Source organism: Charadrius vociferus, unplaced genomic scaffold (assembly GCF_000708025.1).
Source record: "Charadrius vociferus isolate BGI_N301 unplaced genomic scaffold, ASM70802v2 scaffold185, whole genome shotgun sequence".
NCBI classification, from domain to species: domain Eukaryota; kingdom Metazoa; phylum Chordata; class Aves; order Charadriiformes; family Charadriidae; genus Charadrius; species Charadrius vociferus.
In genome coordinates, this window is record NW_009648955.1 from 1578483 (window position 1) to 1602371 (window position 23889).

At 38.1% G+C, this 23889-nt stretch overlaps 1 protein-coding gene across 1 annotated transcript in view; it reads left to right on the forward strand.

The window, feature by feature from the left end:
- Positions 1–18162, forward strand: part of BCKDHB (branched chain keto acid dehydrogenase E1, beta polypeptide) — a 137330-nt gene extending 119168 nt beyond the window's left edge. Inside the window, exons 9-10 of the mRNA XM_009887462.1 lie at positions 12447–12599; positions 17828–18162. Of these exons, the coding sequence (XP_009885764.1) occupies positions 12447–12587 (141 nt within the window). The 3' untranslated portion in view covers positions 12588–12599; positions 17828–18162. The remainder of the gene's footprint in view (positions 1–12446; positions 12600–17827) is intronic.
- The last annotated feature ends 5727 nt before the right edge of the window (positions 18163–23889 follow it).

Consider the following 23889-nt stretch of genomic DNA (forward strand, 5'->3'; position numbering starts at 1 on the left):
TTTACATTTCATTCATGGCAACTGTACTTTGCTCACTGTGTAACTGAAAAGAAAAAAATTATGCCAGGTGCTTCATGGTAACTAAGGCTGCTGTGTAAGTATTTTACTTACTACTCTGTTTCTTCATTAAGAACTTCACTATACAATTGACAGTACTGTTGGTGGAAGAGATAGATTAGGTTACATAAAAGATTTATAGTTTTGGCTGTAAAGCAGAAAGTTCATTAGTGGAGTGAAAATTAAAATTTCATAATTGATGTAGTGTAAAAGTAAAGTTCACATAATAATTTTAAGTATGAAATTCATTTAAACAGTCAGTTCTAAAACATAGATCAAGTTAAATACTTGGACTTAATCCAATAAAAACTTCAGCGAGGCTTCTAGAATATACAGTAAACCTCTACCATCATGTTTCTCTATTGTGTAAAAATAATTCATTCTGTTATCTGTATTTCTGTTCTTCGATGTTGCTGGATATTTCACAGGTCCCATGCATTTGTTTTTATACATGCAGTTCGTTGTGGCTTCAAAATCAGGTCAATAGTTTTGAACTGTTAATTCTGCGATAAAGGTAAACTAAAATTTCATAGCCTCTGAAATATATTCTTTCTGGTCTTCATTTTCAGATCAGTTTTTAACTTAAGAGATGTAATGCTAACTGCTTTAATGGATTTATTAAACATTTTTAAATGAAAGTGTTTAATTTGCAGCACATTTCTTGGTCTTTTTATAGCTGAAAAAATTGATAAAGTATTATTTTTTAATTTTCTTAGAGTTTTTGGTTTGTTTTTGGTTTAGGGGTTGGGTTTTTTTGGGGGGGGGGTTGTTTTGGTTTGTTTTTTTGTTTTGTTTTGGTTTGGTTTTTTTGCTTTGTTTTGTTTTGTTCTGTTGGCTGGACCAAGGAGAGTAATACCAATTTTTCTTTACAGTGAAAAAGCAATATAGCTTGTTTATGTGAAGAATAATTCAGGAAATGTAGTGAAAAATTATCAAAACTATAAAAAAAAAATCTATAGGAAGGAAGAAGTTGGCCATAACTTGGTATACAAATTTGAAGATTGTATGATGAAATAATTCTTTCACACATTTTAAGTCAGCCCATGCCCAAAAGCTCAGTCTCCTTCATTCAGTGTTTCTGAGTATTTTGCTGCATAAACCTTTATATTTTCTGTAAAACCTCATTGAATTTCTCTCCATTCAATTTTTAACACTTTTTCTGTAGAATAAAAATTACATCTCTATACTTACCAGTAAGCTTTCCTATTAGTTACCTTTGCCATTATATGAGAGGTTATTTAATATAGAGGTTGAAGCTTTGTACTATAATACTCTACCTGTGGGTTTGAATCATCAAGCGGCTTCCTGTGAATTAAACACGTAAGTACAATGGCAGCTCAGTTTAGAGAAAACACTATAAAATTCCTTATACATCTGTTTCAAGCGATCTAATATTCCCCCCCTGCGCCGAGTTCGTTTTACAAAGATGATAATGTGAAAAACGCTGCGGAAAAATACTAGGTATGCCCCCACCTTTTCATGGGTGGATGAGATATTTCCTTAGTACTTGCCTCTCGCTGGCTGCCTGGCCAGGCTGTGGGTTTGCACTGGAGAAGTGTTCGGTGACGGTCAGTCAGAGTGACAGCATCGTTCTTACCGCGCTGTCCCAAAATGCAAATGCTTCGGCATAAAACGGGAAATACGCTGTTTTAAATTGTTTAATAACAGCAGTTGAAATTGCATTTCCTTGCGATTTCATTAGTGTGTGTTGAGTGAAGTACTTCTATGAGGATTTTACTGTGCCAGACACGTAGATTGACAAGGCTGTCTGCAAGAATCTCTCAGCTGCCTAAACAGCTGTAAAAATAAAAATACCACTCACAGGCTATTAAAACTCTTAGCAGCAAATCCTTCCAGTCACTTCTGGCATGCTGAGCTTAACACAGAGATGTTTTTCTAAAATTCTTAAATAAGTAATTAGAATAGTAGGTGATAAGTGATGATCTAAAAGTATAAAATCTGATTATATTGTTAGGATATTTCTGGCTTTGTGATTAAAAGGTGTAGGATGCAATTAGAAGGAGGATGATCCTCACTTTAACAGCTTAACAAATGTTTATTATATTGCTCATTCATGCGGAAAAATTACTTGTGATCTGCAAACATTTTCACATAAGGATAATTTTATGCAGGTGCTTTAGCTCCATTGATTTCACTTGGATTATTTGCCTGTGTTAACGTACGTGTAACAGTTTGCAGGATCATTGACTGAACAGATGAGTTAATAATGCCAAGTAAGTAAGTTAAAAAAGTATCTTCAGCTACTTGCCGGCCTGGGGAGTCATTCTAACTGTCTGTAGGGCTGAGGGCATGTTTTCAGAAAATATGTGGGTCCCGGTGCAAATACTCGTAATTGCCACTTCAAGAAAGTGTGCAGTAAACTTGGAATATCCTACAGAATAATATAATTTGTAGTGAATGCGCTGTAAGATTGTTTGCTACTCTGCAGAATAAATAACTTCTATTTGAATAATTTTTGTCATATTTTGGGTCTATAATGTATAGCATATGTAATTTGTAGGTAAAATCTCATATTGTTTCAGATACAGTGTAGCAATAATTCCCTAGGAAAAAATGGTATTTCTAGTACTTGTAGCAAAAAGATGGGATGTGATCATCTAGTGGATTACAATTAAATATCCCAAACCCCTACTTGCCAAAGAGATTGTTATGGTTCATTTAAGGCAGTAGCGTATTCTAGCAACCTGGAAGTCCTGTTACATCTTCTTGAGCGTATCCATCTTGTGCCATTTATTTTGTGGAGAAGAATCATCCTGGCTGCTGCACCTCATGGCCTAAACGATGCAAATTGTAAATTTACTGGGAAGAACTTAATTTCTGTCAGTGTGTCATTCTGAACTGAATATATTTCAATTCTAGTCCTAGACTCCACCAGGTTGGATTGAAATTGTGTAAAACTTTCGTGGAAAGTCTTAGCTTTTTTGCATTAAACTTTGGACGGGAAGAAATTAAAATTACTTTTTATTTGTTTGCATCCTCTGTGAGAAGGATAAACTGTTTGACATAAACAGAAAGCGTTTTTTGTGTATTTTCTGGGGCGGTTTTGTGTTGTAAATACCTTGGGAATGTGGTGCTGATTTTTTTGTGCACTGCTACCACAAAGACAACTAAGCCACTGCCCAAGGCTCTAATCCCAACAGCTTCATGTTAATGCTGTTGCCGTGAATGTTTGTTGGAGTGGTTGTGTTGTAAACTTCATAAGGAGAATTTAACAAACAATATCAGTCTTGCATTGGGTTATTAAAGATTGCTCTGTTCATTTGTGAAGCTAGCCAAAATGAAATTTGAAGGCAATCTTCAAACCTGGGTATGAATGAGAACTTAACTGCATCAGGCAGCCATCGCTATGGTTGCTGGTGTTGTCTTAAGCAATGCAACTTATGAAGCTCAAAAGGCACGTAAAATAAGTAAGAAATAAAATATTCTTGAGTCCATATAAAAGTCTTGGAAGTATAACAAGGTTATGTTATATAAATGAATGGTGATGAGACCCTCTGTAAAATCTAAGATAGCTAAACATGTCACTTGATGTCTCCTGTCAGCCACAAAATGTTGAAGCTGGAGAAGTTAGTTTCAGTTCTCCCTCTTGGAAGTTGTAGAACCTTTTAAATTCACAGGGGATATTTCATAAGCAGTAATGTTATTCTGCCTGTAAGCAGTTCATTGGTGAAGTACAAAAGGTATGACTCCCCAGAAATAATGCATATGGATTTTACAAACAAAATCCAGCTCATAGTGAGGAGTCTGTCCTGAATTTCTGGTCAAATCCTCTTTCAGAGTGTTTACAACTCCCAGAGTTACAAGTGGCAATGAAGACAACATTATCCTCATTTGTTTTACTTGTCTAATTATGCACATTCCTTTCTGTGAAATGGAAGTAATGAGCTTAACAGAGTAAATTGGTTATTTTTTAATATAAAGAAATCGCAAGTGGTCTGGAAAAATATGCAACATAAACGTTTTTCAGCGACTTGAATTAAAACATCCTTTCAGTGTCATTAGTTTCATCAGCTAATGATGTGCCAGGAGCAAACCACGCAAATACATATCTGCATTGAAAGTCAACATAGTATCCAGGATTGCAGAAAAATAACATATGGGAAGCTCTAGATACTGATTTTTCAGAAAATGTTCTTTTAATATTTCAATCAACTTGCGGTTTCTTTACTTCCACATAACAGAAAAAGAGCCCATATTAGCAGCATTGGCCTGCGAGGCTGTGCTGGTGTGTAGCCACCCCGTAGTTGCTATAACGACCTAACATCATCTTACAGGGTTGCAGTTATGACCATAGCACCAAAAATTCTGTCCTGCCTGAAGAGAGCCGTTCCAAAAATACTTTATTTAGTACATAGGAATGTTTGTGTTCTTCCAGTCTGGGATACTTCCACGTGTATTATTTTCATTTTACAGTGCTTGCAGTTTAAACATCTTTTCATTGGGAAACCTTTTAGGTACGTTTTCTAAAAGTGTGTGTGTGTGTTGTATGGAAGGAATTTCTATTAACTGTCACCCTCCTCCCCATCCAATCCTATGCGTTTCTTTTGATGAAAACATTTAAAGCACACATGCACTCCCTTTCTTTTCTAGTAAAGATATCAATACAGAGAATTCATATATCAAACATTGTTTTTATTTGAGATGAGTATCATAATGCAACATCTCATAGATAATTTTAAAAAGTTTTCAGTATTAAAGTATTTGAGTATTAAAACAGGATTAAGTGTTACTCTTAAAATGTTGCATTGTGTTGTATATGTCTGGATTCTAAAAGTGCTGTGGTCAGAAATATATTCACTTCTAATAGATTCAATACTTGTGTTTAAAAATAGCTGAAGGAAATTCTTAGTTTAGCATGAGGGATTTAAGAGGGATGTGAATTATTTTGAAATAATTTTGTTCATTTTATGTTACAATACTTTATCTTTTATATATTAAATTTGACTTCACCTATAAATATTGCTTCATGTGATTCAGTTCTATAAACACAATAGTTGCCAATAATTGCTTTTTAATGGTAGCAAGCCAATGAATTACACAGAACAGTTCCCCCCCCAAGTGCTTCTTTATGTTTTAATTGTTGATGTATTTTTTAAGTAAAAATATTATCTGTTTGGCAATCGTAAGATAAATAATTTTAGCAGTGAACTATTTCTCTGTATTTGACAAGATATTACTTATTTAAATTTAAAGAACTGGTAACAAATAAAATGAATCATTACAAGCTGTGCTAAGTTTTAAAAGGTTGTTTTAAGGTGATCTCAAAAAGGAGGAAAAACTGATAGAAGTTAAACTTTTACAACATATGACTGCAGAGTTCTCTGAGGAAAAATTGTATCACTATTGTAACTATCAGGAAGAGATTTATAAGAGTATTTTAAGAAAAAAATGGCTAAGCTGTTGGAAAAAAATGTTCCCTCTAAAAAAAAGATATATATATCTCTTGTGTGTATAGTACTTACGTAGCTCATAGAAGTGACTGTTCATAAGAATGTAACATATATATGTTGTCAAAGCAAATGATGTTTAAAATCTGTAGCATTTGGTGCTTGCAGCTGTTAAGGAAAGTACTGTACTACAATTGTGAGACATGAAAACTCCAGGTGCTTGACTTTTCTGTTATTGAAAGTAAACTGTTCAAATTAGACAATTTTTCAAAGCAGAAACCAAAGAAAAACACCTTTAATCTCTATTTAGTGTCAGCTTTATTGCATGAAATCCATCTTTTATAAAATGGGGTTTGATTGACTACCTCTTTGGAAAGCTTCTTTTGAAAATCTTTATCTAAGCTTTGACTGAAAAAGTAGTTTTTATTGTAAATGAGATCATCATTCTCATTATTAACCTATAGTAGGATTCATCTCATTCTTACAACAGTAAGTAATGTACAGTTGAAAATCCATATGGGGAAGTAATAGATAATATAAATGTAACAGTCACCTACAAAGTGATATGGAATAAGATTTCTTAACTGTTTGAGGCTCAAACTTTAATTTATGAGAACAGCATGAATAAATCAGAATAAAAATATCAGAACAGAAAGTGAAACTCTAATGTGATAAGAGGTTTCTCTCTGAAAAGTTCTCCTAATATATATGTGTTTTTTAAAAATTTTATAGTCTACAGATGAGATGGTAGAATTCAGAGTTCTAATTGACAGAAACCACAACTGAATTAAACCTTTGCAATTAGTCACTGAGTTCCTGGGGCTAAATTTTGTAGTTATTGTCAGCAGAAGAATAAGGCGTCTTGCATGAAAAAATTTCCTACAGTTTGCCTTGTGTAAGGGACCTTAGCCTTATGTTTAGTCTTCTTTTTATTATAATAGCTATAATACCAAAAGAAATACTAAAATTTCTATCAAACTCTACCTATTCATATTAGTCTTTAAAACTGACTTTTTGTTTGTCATCCTACAGAAAGTAAATTCCTGTAGTGAAAAAAGGAGTTGTAAAATCAGTGTTCTCATATAGCAACTCTGTAGTCATGTGATATTCTTGTAGCTCTTAATTTTTTGAGTACCTGTAGTGTTGCAAAATAAGAATAGCATGGGAAAGACCCCTGGGACATAAAACGTTGCAGAAATAATTGATTTTTAAAGGAAAGTTTTCTCAGCTTACAGAGTATTCTACAGAGTAGTAGAATTTAAAACTAAAAAATATATTTCCTTTTTACTGATTTTAATCCATATTAGTCAGAGGGGAAAAATGAAACCAATCCAAAAGATACAGAAGTAAAGAGATAGGATAATTAAGGGGAAAAGTATCAGTTTGGAATTGTCTGTTTTGCTAGCTGCACATTAAATAGTCTCATTTACTGATACTTACCAAAGTGTTTGCATATGGAGGTTTGTTTACTATGAATATAGAATGATAGAGATTCCCTTGAGAGGAAGGAAGGTCTGGAGCAATAAACTCTCTAACTATTTTCTTCTTGGCCAGATGCCTAAAAGCACTTCCCCTAAACTGCAGACCACATTGCGCTGTTTTTCTATACGTTGCAGAAGAATGAGTAATGTTTTCTTTCGGTATTGACCAATAATGGATTTGTTTTCTTATTTTGTACGATTTGTTTTCCTTTTTGTACGATTGTGTATCTCTATAAATGCCTGCATTTCTCAGTTGTATGTTTTTTTAAGAGTTTTACACTCAGAACCCTGGTTTAGCAATGAGTACCTGAATCTCTGGTAAGAGTAAAATATACACGTAAATAAAGCTAAAATAAACTTGGATAAAGTTTTCCATATTAGCATAATAGAATATTAGAATATGGGGAAATAGAGGAAATGTACCCAGTACTAGAGGATGTGTTTCAAGTATGATCATGCAACATCTGGCAGGTCCTTGGTTTTAGCATCAAGGCTAGAAATCAAGGCATAAAATTGTTTTGAAGTGGTGGGTGTGTGTCATACATTTGATTGCAGTGAATTTCAAGAACAGATTTTTAGTGGGACCTGTGCTCTTAAGTTATTTTGAAAAGTCTTGCTAAGTATGTATTAAACATAAAAGGTTGAGGTGAAATAATGTGACCAATTACAATGCCTTTATAGGATATAATAATGTATTTTCCAGGAGGCTTTGAGAGAAATTCAGGCAAATTAAAATAATTGGCAAAGGTCATATTGAATAACTGAGGCCAGAATTTGACCTCTGCATTTAGAAAGCAGGAAGAATAACAATTTAATGTTTTGTCCGAATTCTTTTTAAATTAAGACAATTTGAATATATTGGACTAATAACTGTATCTGTTCCTTTATAAGCATTTTTTTTTTCTAACAGAATTTTTTACTTCAGTTGAATTTTAGGAGTTAGTGGATGCTCTCCTAAATAAGTAGGACTTTTTCATACTGATTTTCAAAACTGAAATTAAAACATTTTACATGGAATCAGAAATTCCATGCCTACTACTTAAAAATCAAATGGTTTTAGAAGTCAATTTTTTTCCTTGAAATATGTCAGATTGTGTAAACAGTCTCTCTGAAATATGTAGAGGCTTGTTGAAGGCTGTAAACTTGCATTCCCCTGTTGTGCAAGAGCACTTTGGGCCCGTGCCAACCCTTATATGCCCAAGTACTATGGAGTAAATCTGATTAATTTAAAATGTTGGTCTTATATCATGATTTTAAATACTGTGATAGACTTGTTCTGATAGGCTTGTACAATGGACATCTGCTAATTAGTCTTAAAAAGAACTAGATGTTGTGTATTTAATACTCTTAATTGTGTTTCTTTACAATGTGGCTGTGCAGGTGCAAAAAATCTGGCACAGCAATATCTACAGCAGATGTGGCAGTATCATATTCGGGAGGAGGTGAACTCTTGTTTCTCCTGTAGTTTAGCTTTTAGCAGCAGGAGTGAACAAGAATCTGTGTAAGGTAGGCTCTTTGATGAGCTGATCACTTGAGTTGAGTGTTCTTCAAGCTCAAAAGGGAAGATGAGTTAGAAATACGCCCATAGAGTATATATTTTTTTTATATTAGGATATAAATCTTCCAAACACTATGATTTTTCAAAGTGTAATGCCATCTACTGAAGAATGTAATCTCATTTGCTCACATTACAGTTATTAAGTTAGCGCTATCAAGCAGGCAGTTTCATGTTCTGTAACTTCGTGAAAGTTTGCTTTGAATTGGATTTAAAGGGCACAACTGAATATATTGCCCCTTAAATTAAACTGATTCCAGAGATAAATCAAAACCCTATAAACTGATGAACTTTATTAGTTGTATTTTAAACAAAACTGGCTTGAAACCTAGTTATAGATCGTTGTAAGCGAAGACTTCAGTCCTACAAAAGACTCGCTGCATACCTTGGTGTATCCAAAAGAACAGCTGGTAAAGTAGTAGTATCTTCTATCAAACCACCTTTTTTTTTTTTTTTTTTTAAAGACACTGTTTCCCTCTAAATCATCTTATTAAGATATTACCTTAAGCTTGTTTTCTGTGACTGCTTATATGTAAAATGTGAGGATTTGTGAATGTGGGTTTTTTTGAGGACAAAATACTTAGCGTATGGCAGGAATATCAATGTGGTTCTGTGAGTAAATCTACCTGTCCGACTGTGACCATAGGGAAAGTCATAAAAACATTAGCTTTATTACGTTTTGAATGAGAACTGTGGTGCCACAGTCAAGTGTTTGCCAGGCTCTTAGCAAGATCAAGGCTCTTGTCTCTTTACAATCTACATTGTAAAGTAAAATTGCATTTTCTTGGTTGTTTTCGAATACATTATTCTGATGATAACGTTGTACTCCACCTTCTGGATTACGATTTTATTTCCACGCTATTAAAAAATAAAAGTCTTAAAAGCTTTTATTCTTTGCAATTTGCTCTTTTCAATATTCTTGCAAATATTGTCAGTAAATCTGTAAATTAAATAATGTCAACTGAATCATCTTCATTTTGCTAGGTCTGCAGCATTTCTGTTGCTACTGTGGTCACTGACATTGAGAGACTGACTCCAGCAAGTTCTGTAACCAACACATCACCTGACCCAGACCGGCATCTGTAAAATGTGTGCCTCAATAATCTAACAGTCCTCTGCATAGTAACATATGCATATGTATAGGATTTACCTATGACTTTAGGTAGGGCTGGTAAGGTAAAAAATACATTGCAAGATGACCTTACAATGTGGGGGTGGACTTCCAACCCAAACCATTCTATGATGGTACTCTAAAAACTGTAAGCAGCTTATTCAGTGTGGTGGTGTACAAATTTTATTAGTTTGCTAGGACGATTACTTTTTCCATGATAAACTATTACAATGTGAAATTCTGTGCATGATGCTGTTACAGTCAGAGCCACCTGGGTGTGAATCTTTGTGAAACTGTTCAGTCAGATAATGTGTAAGTAGAGTTTCCCTTATGGATTTGACTGGTGTCTTGGGTCTGTTTTTTGTGCCTCTGAAGTATTTTACTCACACAGTGTAATGACTTTGTTAAAAATCTACAAACACACCCCCTTACCTCCAGAAAAATAATAGTAAGAGAGTTATGTTTGTACACGTACACACAGAGTAGCTCAGATTTAAGAGTACTTCCACCTTTATTCGATTGTCATTCTTGGATGGTGTGTGACAATACAACACTGCTTCACTCTCCGACTTCCTCACTGAGGCAAGAGGGAATCCGCGTGACTCTCTGGAAGGTGTACAAGTTTCAAAGCAATAGGGGTGTGCTCAAACTGAAAGCAATTGCTGAGTTTTAAAACCCCAGAAGGGGTGCTTGTAACAGCTGTTTTGGATCCTCCCTGAGGGAAAAAAAATGATTAAGTGGAGATTTGGAAAGTCTTATGACTTAAGTTTTATTCTGAACTAAGTATAATAGCAATAGCGTTAATAAATATGCATACTTGCAACTATTCTGTATGGCTTGGGTGCACCGGCTGAGATTTATATTTATGGCCAAGCCTGGGGGCTCATTCAGGAGAGTGTAGCCTCTGACCTGCCAGTCACAGCCAACATTTCTCCGTCTGCTGCTTGGGCTGCTGAAGATGCAGTGCTGCTCTCTGCACGGGTGCCCAGTGTATGGGCAATATTGCAATAAGCATTTTCAGTGAAACTAATGAACTTTGTCTCCAAGCTTTGTCTGGGATGAGCAGTTATCACAGAGCTGATTATGCCATAAACCAAAAGTCTCTCCTAGGTAGTGGTCCTGTGATGGGTACTCCGAAATAGCAATGCAGGACTGGAAGGCTGCGGGTCTAGAATCTATTTGTATGTTTTGGTGTAATGAAATTTCACAGCTGTTCAGGGCAGGCCAATTTTGGAACGGTCTGAAAGCTATTGCTTCGTCTTATCAGGCAGTCACAGCATGGGAACCAAAGACTGATTGGTATCAAAAATATCCTTGCCAGCAGGTTGGGGTAGGACATTGTATCTATCTCGTGGAGGGTTTAATACACTCTACTTCCCAGCATTTTGTACTAATGTGAATCTTTCACTTTACAAAGAAAAGGAAAGGAGTGCCTGAAAATGGAGCTCAAAAACTCTTTATGCTGTTTGCATGTATTTTTTCCTCAGACCTATTCAGACTGAAGTTTTCTAGGTGAATTAGTTCACTATTAAATGTAATGGCACTGTATGCAACCACACAAGCTCTTGGAACTTTTACTTTCATCTATATTCCAGAAATACGCCACTTCACAATGCACCGAAGTGGTAGCTGGAGCAAAAGGTTATGATCTCAGTGTGTTACGAGTACCTTTTATGCTGCCAAATATCATGATGTATGGAAAGCACAGTAAGTTAGAGTTCGGCTGCCATGGACTGCAAGGCAATGTGCATTCAAAACAGTTCATCAGTCTGAGAAAATACTTAGCACTTTGCTGCAGAAAAGCATAGCTCCATGGCTGTTTTCCTTGTGGGCCTGGTGGAAAAGGACTGGTAGATAATCCTTCACCTTCCATTTTGCTGATCCAAGTGCAGGGGAAGTTGGCCAGGATGTCTCAGTTGCTGCAGTCCATAAAGGAGAGCCCAGGAGGAGACACGTTTTCTCTCTTCTTTTGTCTGCTCTGGAAAGCAAATACATATGCTAAAGATATGGGGAGGAAAGGAGTTGATAATTAGTATCAACATCAGTTTGATGTGGCAAAGTTATTTCTGCATCTACTTACAGGTTTTCATGGTCCATGACATCACTCTGGTACTTGAGAGCAGGAAGATTGAAACCCCACTGTTTATTTGGTTATTAAAGCTGGTAATGTTACACATATTTCCACAGGTTACTTTCAGATTAATATTGTGTATTTGTAATATTTTTTGTCCTACTTGGTCAAGTAATGAAACTCTCACAGTCATTGCCAAGTAGCACACAAGTTGTGGGCTTTTGTGTAGAACATGGATTTGACTCAAGGGTTGGAGATATGCAAATCTACTTGAGTTCAGATTCATAATTTCCATAACTGCTTAATGTTTCCAGACCGACTCTTAATAACCTAAGGGGTCAGAGGAGTTTGAATAGGATGTTCGTGTATCCAATAAATAATACACACTCTTAGATTATGTAATTTTTCTATATGTTTAAAAGTGGTACAGGAAAGAAACTTACTCCTTTGTTCCTAAAATATTTGTTTCTTGGCAGCACTTGTCTGGATGTATAGCAGATGTACTAAATATAACCTGCCTATGATTTAATGCAGCACACATGTAGAAAATGAAAATAACATTAATACAAGTTGTTATTTTAATATGGACCTTTGGGCAAAAGGAAGCACTATTCTGGTCTGGACTATTTATGCTGTGATATAAATAGAATGTTTGAGTTTCCAGGACTGTCAGTCTGGCAAAGTTCATTTGACCTCAATTTGTGATGCAAGACTCCTGAAAATAATGGCCTCACTAACATTTATTCTGTATTTCTGTTAATAGGAGGAATGCTTTTTGAATTTAGAAGCTCCTATTTCAAGAGTATGTGGCTATGACACTCCTTTCCCTCACATCTTTGAACCTTTCTACATCCCGGACAAATGGAAATGCTATGATGCTCTTCGAAAAATGATTAACTACTGAGCAGTAGTACAGGTGAGAAGTAATGTCTTATACTGACAGTTTGCCTGTAAGGATTCTGACAGAGTGATTTTAAGGTTTGGGGCTAAAGTATGACTCTTTTTAGTTATTTATTTATAACAAGAATTGTCTCTTACGGCTTTGGGCCTTCAGTCTTAAAAGCATCTGAATATTTTTAAGTAGTGCCATTGAAGTCAGTGTTTAAAATTAATTACCTTGCTTAAACAATCTGAAATTAAATGTCTTGTGTCCTGAGAGGTGAAAAGAACGTAAAGTGAAAGGCAAAAGGAATAGTAATGCCCAGAATGTATTTTCACCTATATTAGAAGACTTATAACTGTTTCATAGGCAAACCGTCGTGTTAAATTTTATGATTTTTCACTATTCAGGGTTGCCTGTAATCCTGTGAGGTACTAATAAGGCCCAATTTACACTGAATATAGGTGCTGCATTGCAAGCATACACAGACCATTGAAAATACATGAAGTATCTGTGGTATCTTAGTTCTGTTCAAATACAATTACAAGGCTTATATTTAATATTTATTCTAAAAATAAATTTTTATTTAGTTTGGTCATGCTTGAAGATTTCTGTTTGCAGAGCCCTTCAGGCACCAAGTCTGTGAAGTAATATCTCTTTCTATTACATGTCTATTAATCACTGTCTGTAACATCTTTTGTCTTTGTTTCATTGTAATATAATAGTAAATAGCATTAGATTGTGCAGCGGCCAACCAGGACTTAGTATGGTGCGTTGCTGTGGGAGAACGTCTGGTGTTTAATGACCAAAGTTTAATAGGAAATCTGTCAATGTGTTGTATTCTCTACTTCCTTTAATTAAGTGAATCAAGAAGCCTAGTTCTTGAGATTGAGTCTTGATGGGTCTTGTACGTTTGAACTAAAAAGAAAAGAAGAAAACAAGTGGCCCGTTTTACTGTGGAAGAAGGAGATCCTGTGGTAGGCAGTCAAGGACTTCTAGCTGTGGACACAAAAAGCCGGGAGGGCCAAGGTGGGCCCTATATTAGGGGCGCCCTCTTGTGTCCATTTTACCTATACGTTAAGCTGTGAATTAATTTAAGGCCAGGGATAGAAGGTATTCGATACCTTAATGTTAATCTCGTTTGTATGCATACTTAGTGTCAGGACGACTTTTTGCATTTCACTCTCTTTGTTTCCCTCAGTAGCTGATAGTGGAGCTCCCGTATGTGAAATGGGAACTCTACCAGTCAGGCAGTGTCTCTGAAAAACAGTGTAGTTCCACTTACAATGTTTCTCCAACATCACCCGTTATTCACATACCAGAGAATTTCCTTAGGCTTAAAACTGAAGAATATTCTGATCTGTTTTGCACAGCATGTGGTAAATGCTGTCTCTTTCACGACAGTTGTCCTTGCCTTTTATCTGAGTTGAACTAAACTTATTAAAGCCTTATGTTCTTTTTTGTTTGGCATGTCTGTGATACAGTCAGTGAAGCTCTCCTAAAGAGAATGGGATGTCTCAGCTCTTTCAGGCGAGTTATTGGGCCATGCTAGGTAACTTCTAATCTGTTCCTTTCCAAAGGAACCAAAGGACCAAATAATCTTACCCATGTGTAAGTAGAGGGGGACAAACCATGGGCATTTGGTGGTTCAGAGACTTAGTTTAAGCCCCATTCCTCCACAGGGAGGTATGAGGAGAAAGAAGTGGATTCTGAGTTAGCAGTGAATTTGGGCACAATCCAGTTTCCACAGTGGAAGCCCACACTAAACCTATCTTGCAAGGTAATATGGACTAAAACTTGGAAGAGTTATCTGCATTCATATTTAGATTTCTCCAGTGGGCTGCACTGCACACCAATATCAGAGGAGGTTATTGGCCAGCTGAAAAAGTGGATTTAGTGTATCTAGGAGCTGGTTTATTAGGGGCTATATGGAAAACAGTGTAAAGACACAAAAAAAAAGCTTTCTGGTTTGTCTAAGAAAACATCCTGATGGTATGGCCCGTAACATCACGTCATTTGATTGGTGTGACTAGATATTAGTGTTACAGAATGAACTGCTCAAAGGTTTTTCTAAGAAAGAACCTTAATGTGCCTTCTATGTAAGGCACATTTCAGGGAGTATTGCTGTATTTTTCTGTGTGCTGCACTAGGTAATTTGTCTTATGTGCTTGACACTGCAGTTACAGTAGATCTCCATCCTGCTATCTACTATACGGAGTTTGCATGTAAGGTAGTGCGCTTATGTTTCTGAGAAATGGAAGGATTGCTTTAAATTGCTTCTTTTCACGCTGAGTGTAACATTTATTAGTGGTGTTACTTGCCATCAGTCCGGACTGATGAAATTAATGTGTTCCAAACCACTTCACATGTAGGGAGACAGGGATATCTTTTCTAAGAAACAGTGTTAGAGTTTGTGTGGATTTAAGCACAGACATAGTCTTCTGGATGTTAAAAAAGCAGGGTGCCTTCCTGTCCTGCTGCTGGAGAGACAGAGGAGCTACCAGTTCCTCATGGGAAGAGGGATGTAGGGTTGGCTTTTGAGTTGCAGAAATGGCCAAGCTGGCTAAGTTGTTGACCTCTCGAGTAATTTCTATTAGATACAGCCTGGTGGCATGGCTTTCCCCCTCTTATCAACAATTAACTATAAATTGATTCATCTATTGCTTTCAGGCAGGCTGCAGGGGAAAAAAAGTGGTAATTGTCAAATATACCAATATCAGATTGTTCTTTCTAACATGGCCTGAAATCTCTGTAGTTTGAATGAGAAGCTACTGCAACTTCATTTCATGAATCATAGAATCAAAGAATGGTTTACATTGGAAGGGACCTTGAAGATCATCCATTTCCAACCCCCCTGCCACAGGCAGGAACACCTCCCACTAGACCAGATTGCTCAAAGCCCCATCCAGCCTGGCCTTGAACACCTCCAGGGAAGGAGCTTCCACAACTTCCCTGGACAATCTATCTGTTTCAGTGCCTTACCACTCTCGGCATGAAAAATTTCTTGCTAATATCTAATCTAAATCTCCCCTCTTCCAGTTTAAAAGTCATTCGTCCTCGTCCTATCACTACATACCCTTGTAAAAAGTTGCTCCCCAGCTTTCCTGTAGATCTGCAGCGATAGGATTCCCTCCCCTTGTTACTGGATAACACCAAATTGTATAATGTTTTGTGGTCTACCACTGTTTGAAAGTCCTCCTCAGACCTGGAAACGGGTTCTATATTACAGCATGGGGATGCTAACTCATCAAATTTATTTTTACCAGTTACAGTATGCTTTTCTTTAAGTTTTTGGTGTGTCAAAAACTTTCTATCCTTATTCAGACAAGTAAGTATTTCTCACTTAACAAAGAATAAATCTGCATCTTCTTCCTTAAAAAGCAAACAAAGAAGACCCTCCCTGAAATATGTTTGGCTGTGTGTACAAATGTACCTCACACCCAGAAAGGTTCCTCAGGCGCCTGAATTAACTTACTACTTTGTGTCTGAGGCTAATACAGGGTCTCAAGCTGGATGCTACAGTCAATCATTTCTAAACTTAGCCTTATTATCTAAATGTACATTTGGTTTTATTCAGCCTTTGTTGACAGTGTGTCACACATGCATAGTTGCTTATCTTGAGATCGACAGTACAGGCGGTTTTCCTGCTCAAAGGCAGCGTTTGACGGTGAATATTGTATACCTCACCAATGAGACAGGCAAGAGCTAAATCTGTATCTTTCAGCAGCTTCTTAGTTATAAAAATTTATAGCTATGTTAGCTATAAGAGAAATAGCTTCCAGGTAGGCAGCTGTGTTCCAGATAACTCTTTGTAGTTGGAAAAAAGATAAAGAGAAAAGAAGCAGTGAGATTAGGATGGATATGAGTTTCCTGGATAGATGGAACGGTGTCTGGCTGTTCATTTGGGGGAAAGGCCGGGGGGGAAGATAAAAGAAGAAACAGAAGATAACAGCCACAAATTTTATAAAACATAATATAAAATAAAATATTGAGAGGTGGCTGTAGCATAGAAATGGCAAATAGCCAAATGCTCTTCTGTTATCTTTTTCAGATTCTTCTACCACATTTGCATATTCTGTTTACTTGTCAAATTCTGAATTTTAAAGCTGTCCCTGCTAGGTGACAGTTTACCTCCACGAGAGTGTGTGTGTGTATGTAGAGACACCATTACTATTACAAATTTAGTCTCTAAAAATACAAAGTTATCACACTGAACTTCATTATGGAACTATTTTGTGGAAAGTTTAATCTTGGTGCTTAAAGGTCAGGTGGTGATGGGGGGTTGATTTAAATTTGTTTTTCTTTCCAAGCATGTATTTGAAGTTGTATTTCAACATCCAATACAGTTTGCTCAGAACCAATGCTCCAGTTGGGAGAGACTTGCAAATGACATCAATGCTTTCCCTTTCTCAACCAGTAATTTGTGCTGGGTGACAGGAGGGGACCTGGTAGATACTTTGGTTAGTAATTGTCTGTTCTTTGCACTCCTGGATATTAGGCAGGACTTCATACAGATTAACTTGAGGAACAAGAAAAATACAATTCCTCTCCGTGTTTGGTAAATAAAATACGAGAGACCGTGCAAGATCATTTCTTTTTAACCCGAGACTAACAACCAGGTTTTTTTCAATGCAGAATCCCAAATGTGGGATGCCTAGACTGCCTGCCTTTTATAATGCGCTGTCTGTAACCCACTAGAATAAACAACCTCCAGAGGCTTGAGTAGGACGCAACATTCCTGGTTTATAATGTTTTCCTGCTGGATGGCAAAAATCATGCAAATGGCCAGTGAATCATGGCTTATTCACAACCAGTGAGTAGTCCAAATATGAGATAACAGTCTACTAGTGCTATGAGTCTGTTAGTATGGCTGTTGCAAGTCTGTACATGAATTTAAACGTTGCTGAGGATTCATGCAAGATCAGGAATAACTAAATTATCTTAAAAAAACCCCGATAATTAGGAAAGGTATTGACTACAGCTTTTTTTTTTTTTTTTTGCATAAATGGTGGTAATTAGTGTCATCTTGACACTAGATATCAGTTGCAGCATTTCTAATTTCTGCACGTCGAACTTGGCAGCTTAAAAAAATGTAATATAGTTTTTAATACATAAAAAGTATTTTATTACAGTTCACGCACTTTGAGGTTACGACAACGTTATAAATTAAATGAAGATTACTGTGAAGGAGACTGTGTGTTTAAGTTGTGGGTATTACTTTCAGCCTTACGATTCGTAATTTATTTTGTCATCTTCTTCTGCAGAGATGAGAAGAGCAAAAGGGAAACGCAGAAGCCACCTTCAAAACTCTTGACACTTTACTCAGTCTTTTGGGTTTGGAATTCACATAGCAGACTGTTTTCTCTGAACTCAACTGTCCTTAATATTCATCTTGGCTATTCTTCAGAAGGTTCAAATCTTCCTTAATTATGAAATCAGTGATGGGCAGGTGATTGCTATAATAAGTAGTTTCAGATGTATTTAAAGATATTCCAGATGTCGTATGAATGTTACACATTGCCATGCTTCACTAGGTTACATCTCTAAACTTCACTGTGTAAATATTAGAAGCAGGATTTTATTCAATAAAACATATTATGCACATGTTGTCTCTTGGTTTTGTTGTTGTTTTGGGAAAACTCAAAGAAGTTATTTGAATGTGACTCTGTTTTCAACAAAATAAACCTTAGGCAGCCAGACCAGCTTGTGCATCTGGTCTGACTGAAACCTCCTTTAACCAGTGTCATTAGCTGTCTTTCAGTTGAGTGACTTCATGTAAAACAGTCCCAAATACTTCCCTTTCTACAAGGGAAATGAAAACGCCATTTTTCTTGAGAAGGGAGGAGAGATTTTTTTGCTTTGTTGCCATAGGTGAGAGGCTCCATTGGTACATCTTCCCTGCGATATCTTTGTTTAGTTATTTTTCCTCTAGATATTGAATGTGTCTGTTGCTAAGCAGTTGTGCAAAATGTGCCAATTTGTTGAGAAAAGGTAACAGTACCCTGACATATTCATGCCAGTGGTGGGAGAAGAGGCAGCGCACATACCATTTTCTGTTGGCGAGGACACGGAAATACAAAATTACCAATAAAATTAAACCTGAATGTTTGTTTTTCCTGTGCCAATATAAAAGGCGCTGAACATCCCAAAGTGCAAAAAGGAGTCCAGCCTTTCAGACTGAGAGCTTCTGAGCTCAGTGGAGGGTTGCTTTATTTTTAATAATGCCCTTCTTTTCCATGTGACAAGCCAAGGACACAGCAAAGATGCTGTAAAAACTATCCTCTCTTGTCCTACATTCCAGGACTGCTCAAAGGGCAGCAGATCTTCTTCCAGCACAGTAGTTTCAAAGCTTCTTACTGAATTTCTCTGGTACCAGCTCTGCTCATTTTTCCACCACCTAAATTAAGTGTGAATTCAGCAGTTCCTAGTCTTTTTGGTTACTTTGCTCTCTGTACAAATCAATCTCATGCTGCGTTGCTTCTTATTTTATGGGGGAAGGAGGGGAGGGGATAGGAAGATGTGTGCCAGTAGCCAGATAACCACATTTCCCTTATTATTCAGGGGGACCTTTCAGGGAGAAAGAATACCTTTGTACACAAACCTGCTCAGAGCAGTCCTCAAGGTGACAACTGAAAGACCCCAGGGAGGAAGCTCGGGAGGATAACTTCACTCTGAATGTTAGTGGATATGGCCCTGCCATGTCCCCCACCCATTCTGATGATCTGGGGGGTTGTTAATTGGGCAGATCCACTGCAATCCAAGGGAAACCTGGCTTTGGGGACAACACCCTTAATTACGGGCGCCAAAGTGCACGCACCCGCATCTCAAAGCGGTGTGCTTCTCAGGGCTCATACCCAACCCTCATCTCATTCTCCCAAACCTCAGGAGCAACCTTTGTAGCGTTGTTCATTGTTTGTAATGTGGGGCGATGCTCGCCCTCCAGCAGAACTCAACTCAAAAAGCCACGCTTAAAGGACTTGCAGAGATAAAAGGTGCTAAATGATAATCTTTTTAGGTCCTACTACCATTTTCTTTATGATCCTGTATCGATAGTTCACACATTCTCTACAGAATCCCACAACTGGAAATTGAGCTATTTTTTAATGTTTCTAATCAAAATGAAATTGTTAATCAAGTCTTCTGCCTGTAAGTCTCCTGTAAATGCCGTGTATAGAATTTGTTTGTTGTTTTAAATAAGATAGATGCATTATGTATTTTATATTTTTTTTGTGCTGGATGGAATCTATTTTGGTTTTATGAAGAAAAATGGTTTTAAAAATTATTTCTGTCTTTGTAGAAAATCAATAGATATTTTAGTAACTTCTTAAAATGTACTGTTACTATATTTCAAAGCATATAAAATAGATGCAATTATACTACTGCCATAGTAAAATGTGCTTTGGTAATTAATAGCCTTAATACTATATAGTTTGTATTTGCAGTTTTCATAGATGAAAGCATTTTGTCATTTAGCACAGAGCTTAAAAGTTCAAGTTGTGTGTATGGAAATATAGAATAATATATTTCTTAATAAACGTATAGAAAATATTTGCTTCTAACTTGGATGTCCTGGTGGACTACTACAATCCCGTTAAGAGGCAGGTTTTGTATTTTCAGTAAGTGGTGATGTGTCATTTTGTAATAGTACAAAAAATGTTCTTTTCTCCTCTGTTTTGGATAACAGAATATTTTTCTCTGGCAAAGGCAATTAATGTTCTAAAATAGGTGCTGCTCCCAAAAGCCTGCCTAGATGGCAGTATCCACTCACGTAACCTGTGCCCAAGGATGGCGGCTGTTTAAAAGTGCTTGTTCTGGAAAAATGACATATAGCTCTAAATTGGACAGGAAGGTGTATGCTGTTACATACAAATAACTGTGTCTCATTAAACTCCTTACTAATAAAATCCAAAGACAAGTCATATTTTCTGGTTTTTAACCACTTGGATCTCTTAATTAGATTAATTAGATTATGCAAAAAATGTGTAGAGGAATATTATCAGATTTAACGCGGGCAGTGCTTGTTTCACTCTAAGTAACTCCTTCTGAAGCAAAAATCATGTCAGTGCTCCTTGCTGATAGTCCAGAAAATTAGTAATCTATCTAGTCATGTTCATTTAACACTAATTGCTGGAAATACTTCTGGTACATAGTTTAATGCTGGATCCTGAGGTTGGAATTCAAGAAAGACATACACAGCCTTCATGGGATCCAAGATTTATTAACTGCAGATGAAAGACTTGCATACTCTTCTTCTGTCATCCAGCTCATTTAAGACTGTAGTGCCATAACAACCTCGCTGTAATAAACAGTGCACCAATTAATAAAAATTGGATTTAAATCATTAGAGGTATTCTCCCTCGTGGAAGTGCACGTGTTTCTAAGAGGCTTAGCCAGTAGTACGTTCTCACTGCAGTAGCCAGGAGCCTTGACACAATGACCTTCCGCTCCTACGGTCTGATAATCAATTCTGAGCTCATGAATCTTTTCAGACAGGCCTCTTGCTCCCATAGCTAAAAAGCGGTGGTCCCGGTGCCCTGGTATATGGCAGAAGCTCCGTTCTAGCCACATAACTTCAGAGGCAGCGACTGAAAGGAATCCATTCAGCAAGCTGGCAGAGATTGTTATCAGAGCAGCTCATGGGGTTCAGTGAGCATTATATGTTCATAACAAAATAAGCTGACACAGTCTGTAAGCTCTGCCAGATTTCAGTAGACCCGAAATAAGGGTGCAATTCTTTTGTAGCTCTTTTGCTGCTTAGCTGCTCTGCAAGATATGTGTTTGGTAGATATGGGAGATGTACATCTGACTTCAGTATAAACAAGATCTTTAGAACTTAATTCGGTTGCTTATGCTTTGGCATTGAGTACCATTCGAGACACCCTGGGGTATCCTGCGTGGTCTCCACAGCTCCAGCTCCTGCTTCCATAGGTCCTATGTGATATCTGCCAGCCCTGTGTGTATCTTGGGTGCCTCAGGGCATCTCAAATGGCACTAGGTGCCTGTGTTCAGGCATCTAAATGGAGCCCTTTGTTTTCTGGGGCTTGGATAGCTGATGTCTGACTATTTTTCTGTGAGCTTGCATAAAATGCTAGCACTGAGATTGGTGCGTGCCTCAATTTTCAAAATAAATTGCTCAAATCCCCAGTAAGTACATAAGGTGGGATACATTGACATGTGTGCGTGAAAGAAAGGATTGTCTCCTGGGTGACGGGCTGATGCTGAACTGGGCAGTTAGTTCCTTGAGGTGAATAATTTAGAGCAAAACCCCAGCCTTATAGATGTCCCCTGGCTGGAGTTGGTTGCTGCAGCTCACAAGGGTTCTGATAAATATCTGATGATACTGTGTGGGCAGGTTCTGGTTCAAGTTCAGCAAAGCCATGAGCGACAGTGGTGAGTTGATGGGAGATGAGGGAGATGATACTTCCTGTGCGATCTGTGTGTGGGATTCAGTTTGAGATTAAGCTTCCTAAATTTAAGTGCCGAGGTATAGGTGTGTAGGGCTGAGCAGAGCAGTTGAGCTAGCTAGTAAGTGCCTTTAGGGTAAACTGACTCATTTTGTAGGCTGAACTGACCCTACTGGCTGCCTCAGTTAAGTTGTCCATGCATAGTGCCAGATGAGATGCCGTAAGGTATCCTGCCTGGCCTTCAGCTGCTCGTCTAGAAGGGTTCAGATCTCCCATCACTCCTCAGTCATACCCGCTAGCTCAGGGATAACTTGCATGCCCTAAATCACCGCAGGCATCATTGCTAGATGCTTGTGTGGGCAACAGGATGTGATTCTCCGGTGGCAGTGGCTATCATGGCATCACAGCCCAAATGTGGATTTTAGTTGCTTAACTTCAGATGAAATTGTCCATTCCGTGCTTTTGACAGAAGGGATAGCGGAGGAGCAGCACGTGATTGTGGATGCTGGGACCATCCACTAACTGGTGCAAGAAGCAGGGAGAAGACAGCCTGTCCCTCAGTCCAACTGCCAGAAGCAGCGGTGGCCTCTCAGCCTCAGCCCTCTAGCAGAAAGCGCCGAGTCTCGTCATTAAGAATACTGATTAATTTGATCATTAGCCTAATTTTATATTACAAGTGCAACACTGAATCAACCCCAGCTTTGGGTTTATGTTACTTGCTTTGAAATTGTTTTGTGGTCTTTGGTTGTATTTTTAAACCTTATTTTTGTCTGTCTTGGAGGAAAATAAATAAGGCAAAATAATTGTATTGCATTATGAGTAGAAACTGGTGTCTGTTCTTGCTCATGTAGGTCTGCGGATAAGTATTCTACAACTGACAGTAATGTGCCACCAGTGCTTCAGAAGGACTCCCTGTTGATTCCTGGGTGTAATTAATTACTTTTATATGATAATTCAATCATTCCTGTTTGCTTGCACTCCGTTTGCTTGCAGCTGAGTACTTGCTGAAAACAGAAATTGCCTGAATTTATGGCGCCCGTGGTTGCACCCTTCTCGCAGCGTTTGTGAGTTCTGCCGTGCCTGAGGCCTGAGCCGCTGCTGGTTCCAGTTCCACGCAGCCTCGGGCAGTTTTGAGCTCAGTGACGGGGGCTGCAGGCAGATGGTTTCTTTTCAGTCTTTCCACCGTAGCCCTTGCCGGCACCCCCCTTCGCCTGGGCGATGAAGCAGCGCAGAGGAGTGCTGTTTCTCCTCCTCCAGGCAAAGCCTCTCTGTTTAGCTCCCACCATGATTTCAGGCTGCTCACCTCTGACCTGGGCTTGGTCCGCCTTTCCCAGGGGGACACCTGGAGGACAAGGGAGATGGTGGAGGTGTGGGGCTGCTCCAGTGGCTGGCGGGGGACTGGCAGGGAGAGCGGTCCTTACCACCTGTGGGTCAGTGAGGGCCCCCTGCCTGCAAACGTGGCCTGCTTGGCTTCCCAGGGCTCTGCCATGAGCCACACAGGCAGTAAAACTGGTAAACTCCCATCCCCTCTGCTGCCCTGCCAGATTAGGTGGTGCTGAGGACCTCTAGACAGCCCTTGCCCAGGGGTCCGGCTGCTGGAGGACACCATGGGTGTGCAGAGCAACACCAGGATCCCACGTACCTTTGGTTTGGTTTGGGGTGAGGGCAGGAGCGCTCGCACGAACCCTGCTTCTGCCCGAGGGGTGGCGTGGGCGACATGGGGACTGCGACGTTCAAGGGGTTGGAATCATAGAATCATAAAATTATAGAATCATAGAATTTCTGAGGTTGGAGGGGACTTTTCAGATCATCAAGTCCAACCATTAACCTAACCTGACAAAACCACTTCTAAACCATGTCCCCAGATACCATGTCTACCCTTTTTTTAAACACCTCCAGGGATGGCGAATCCACCACCTCCC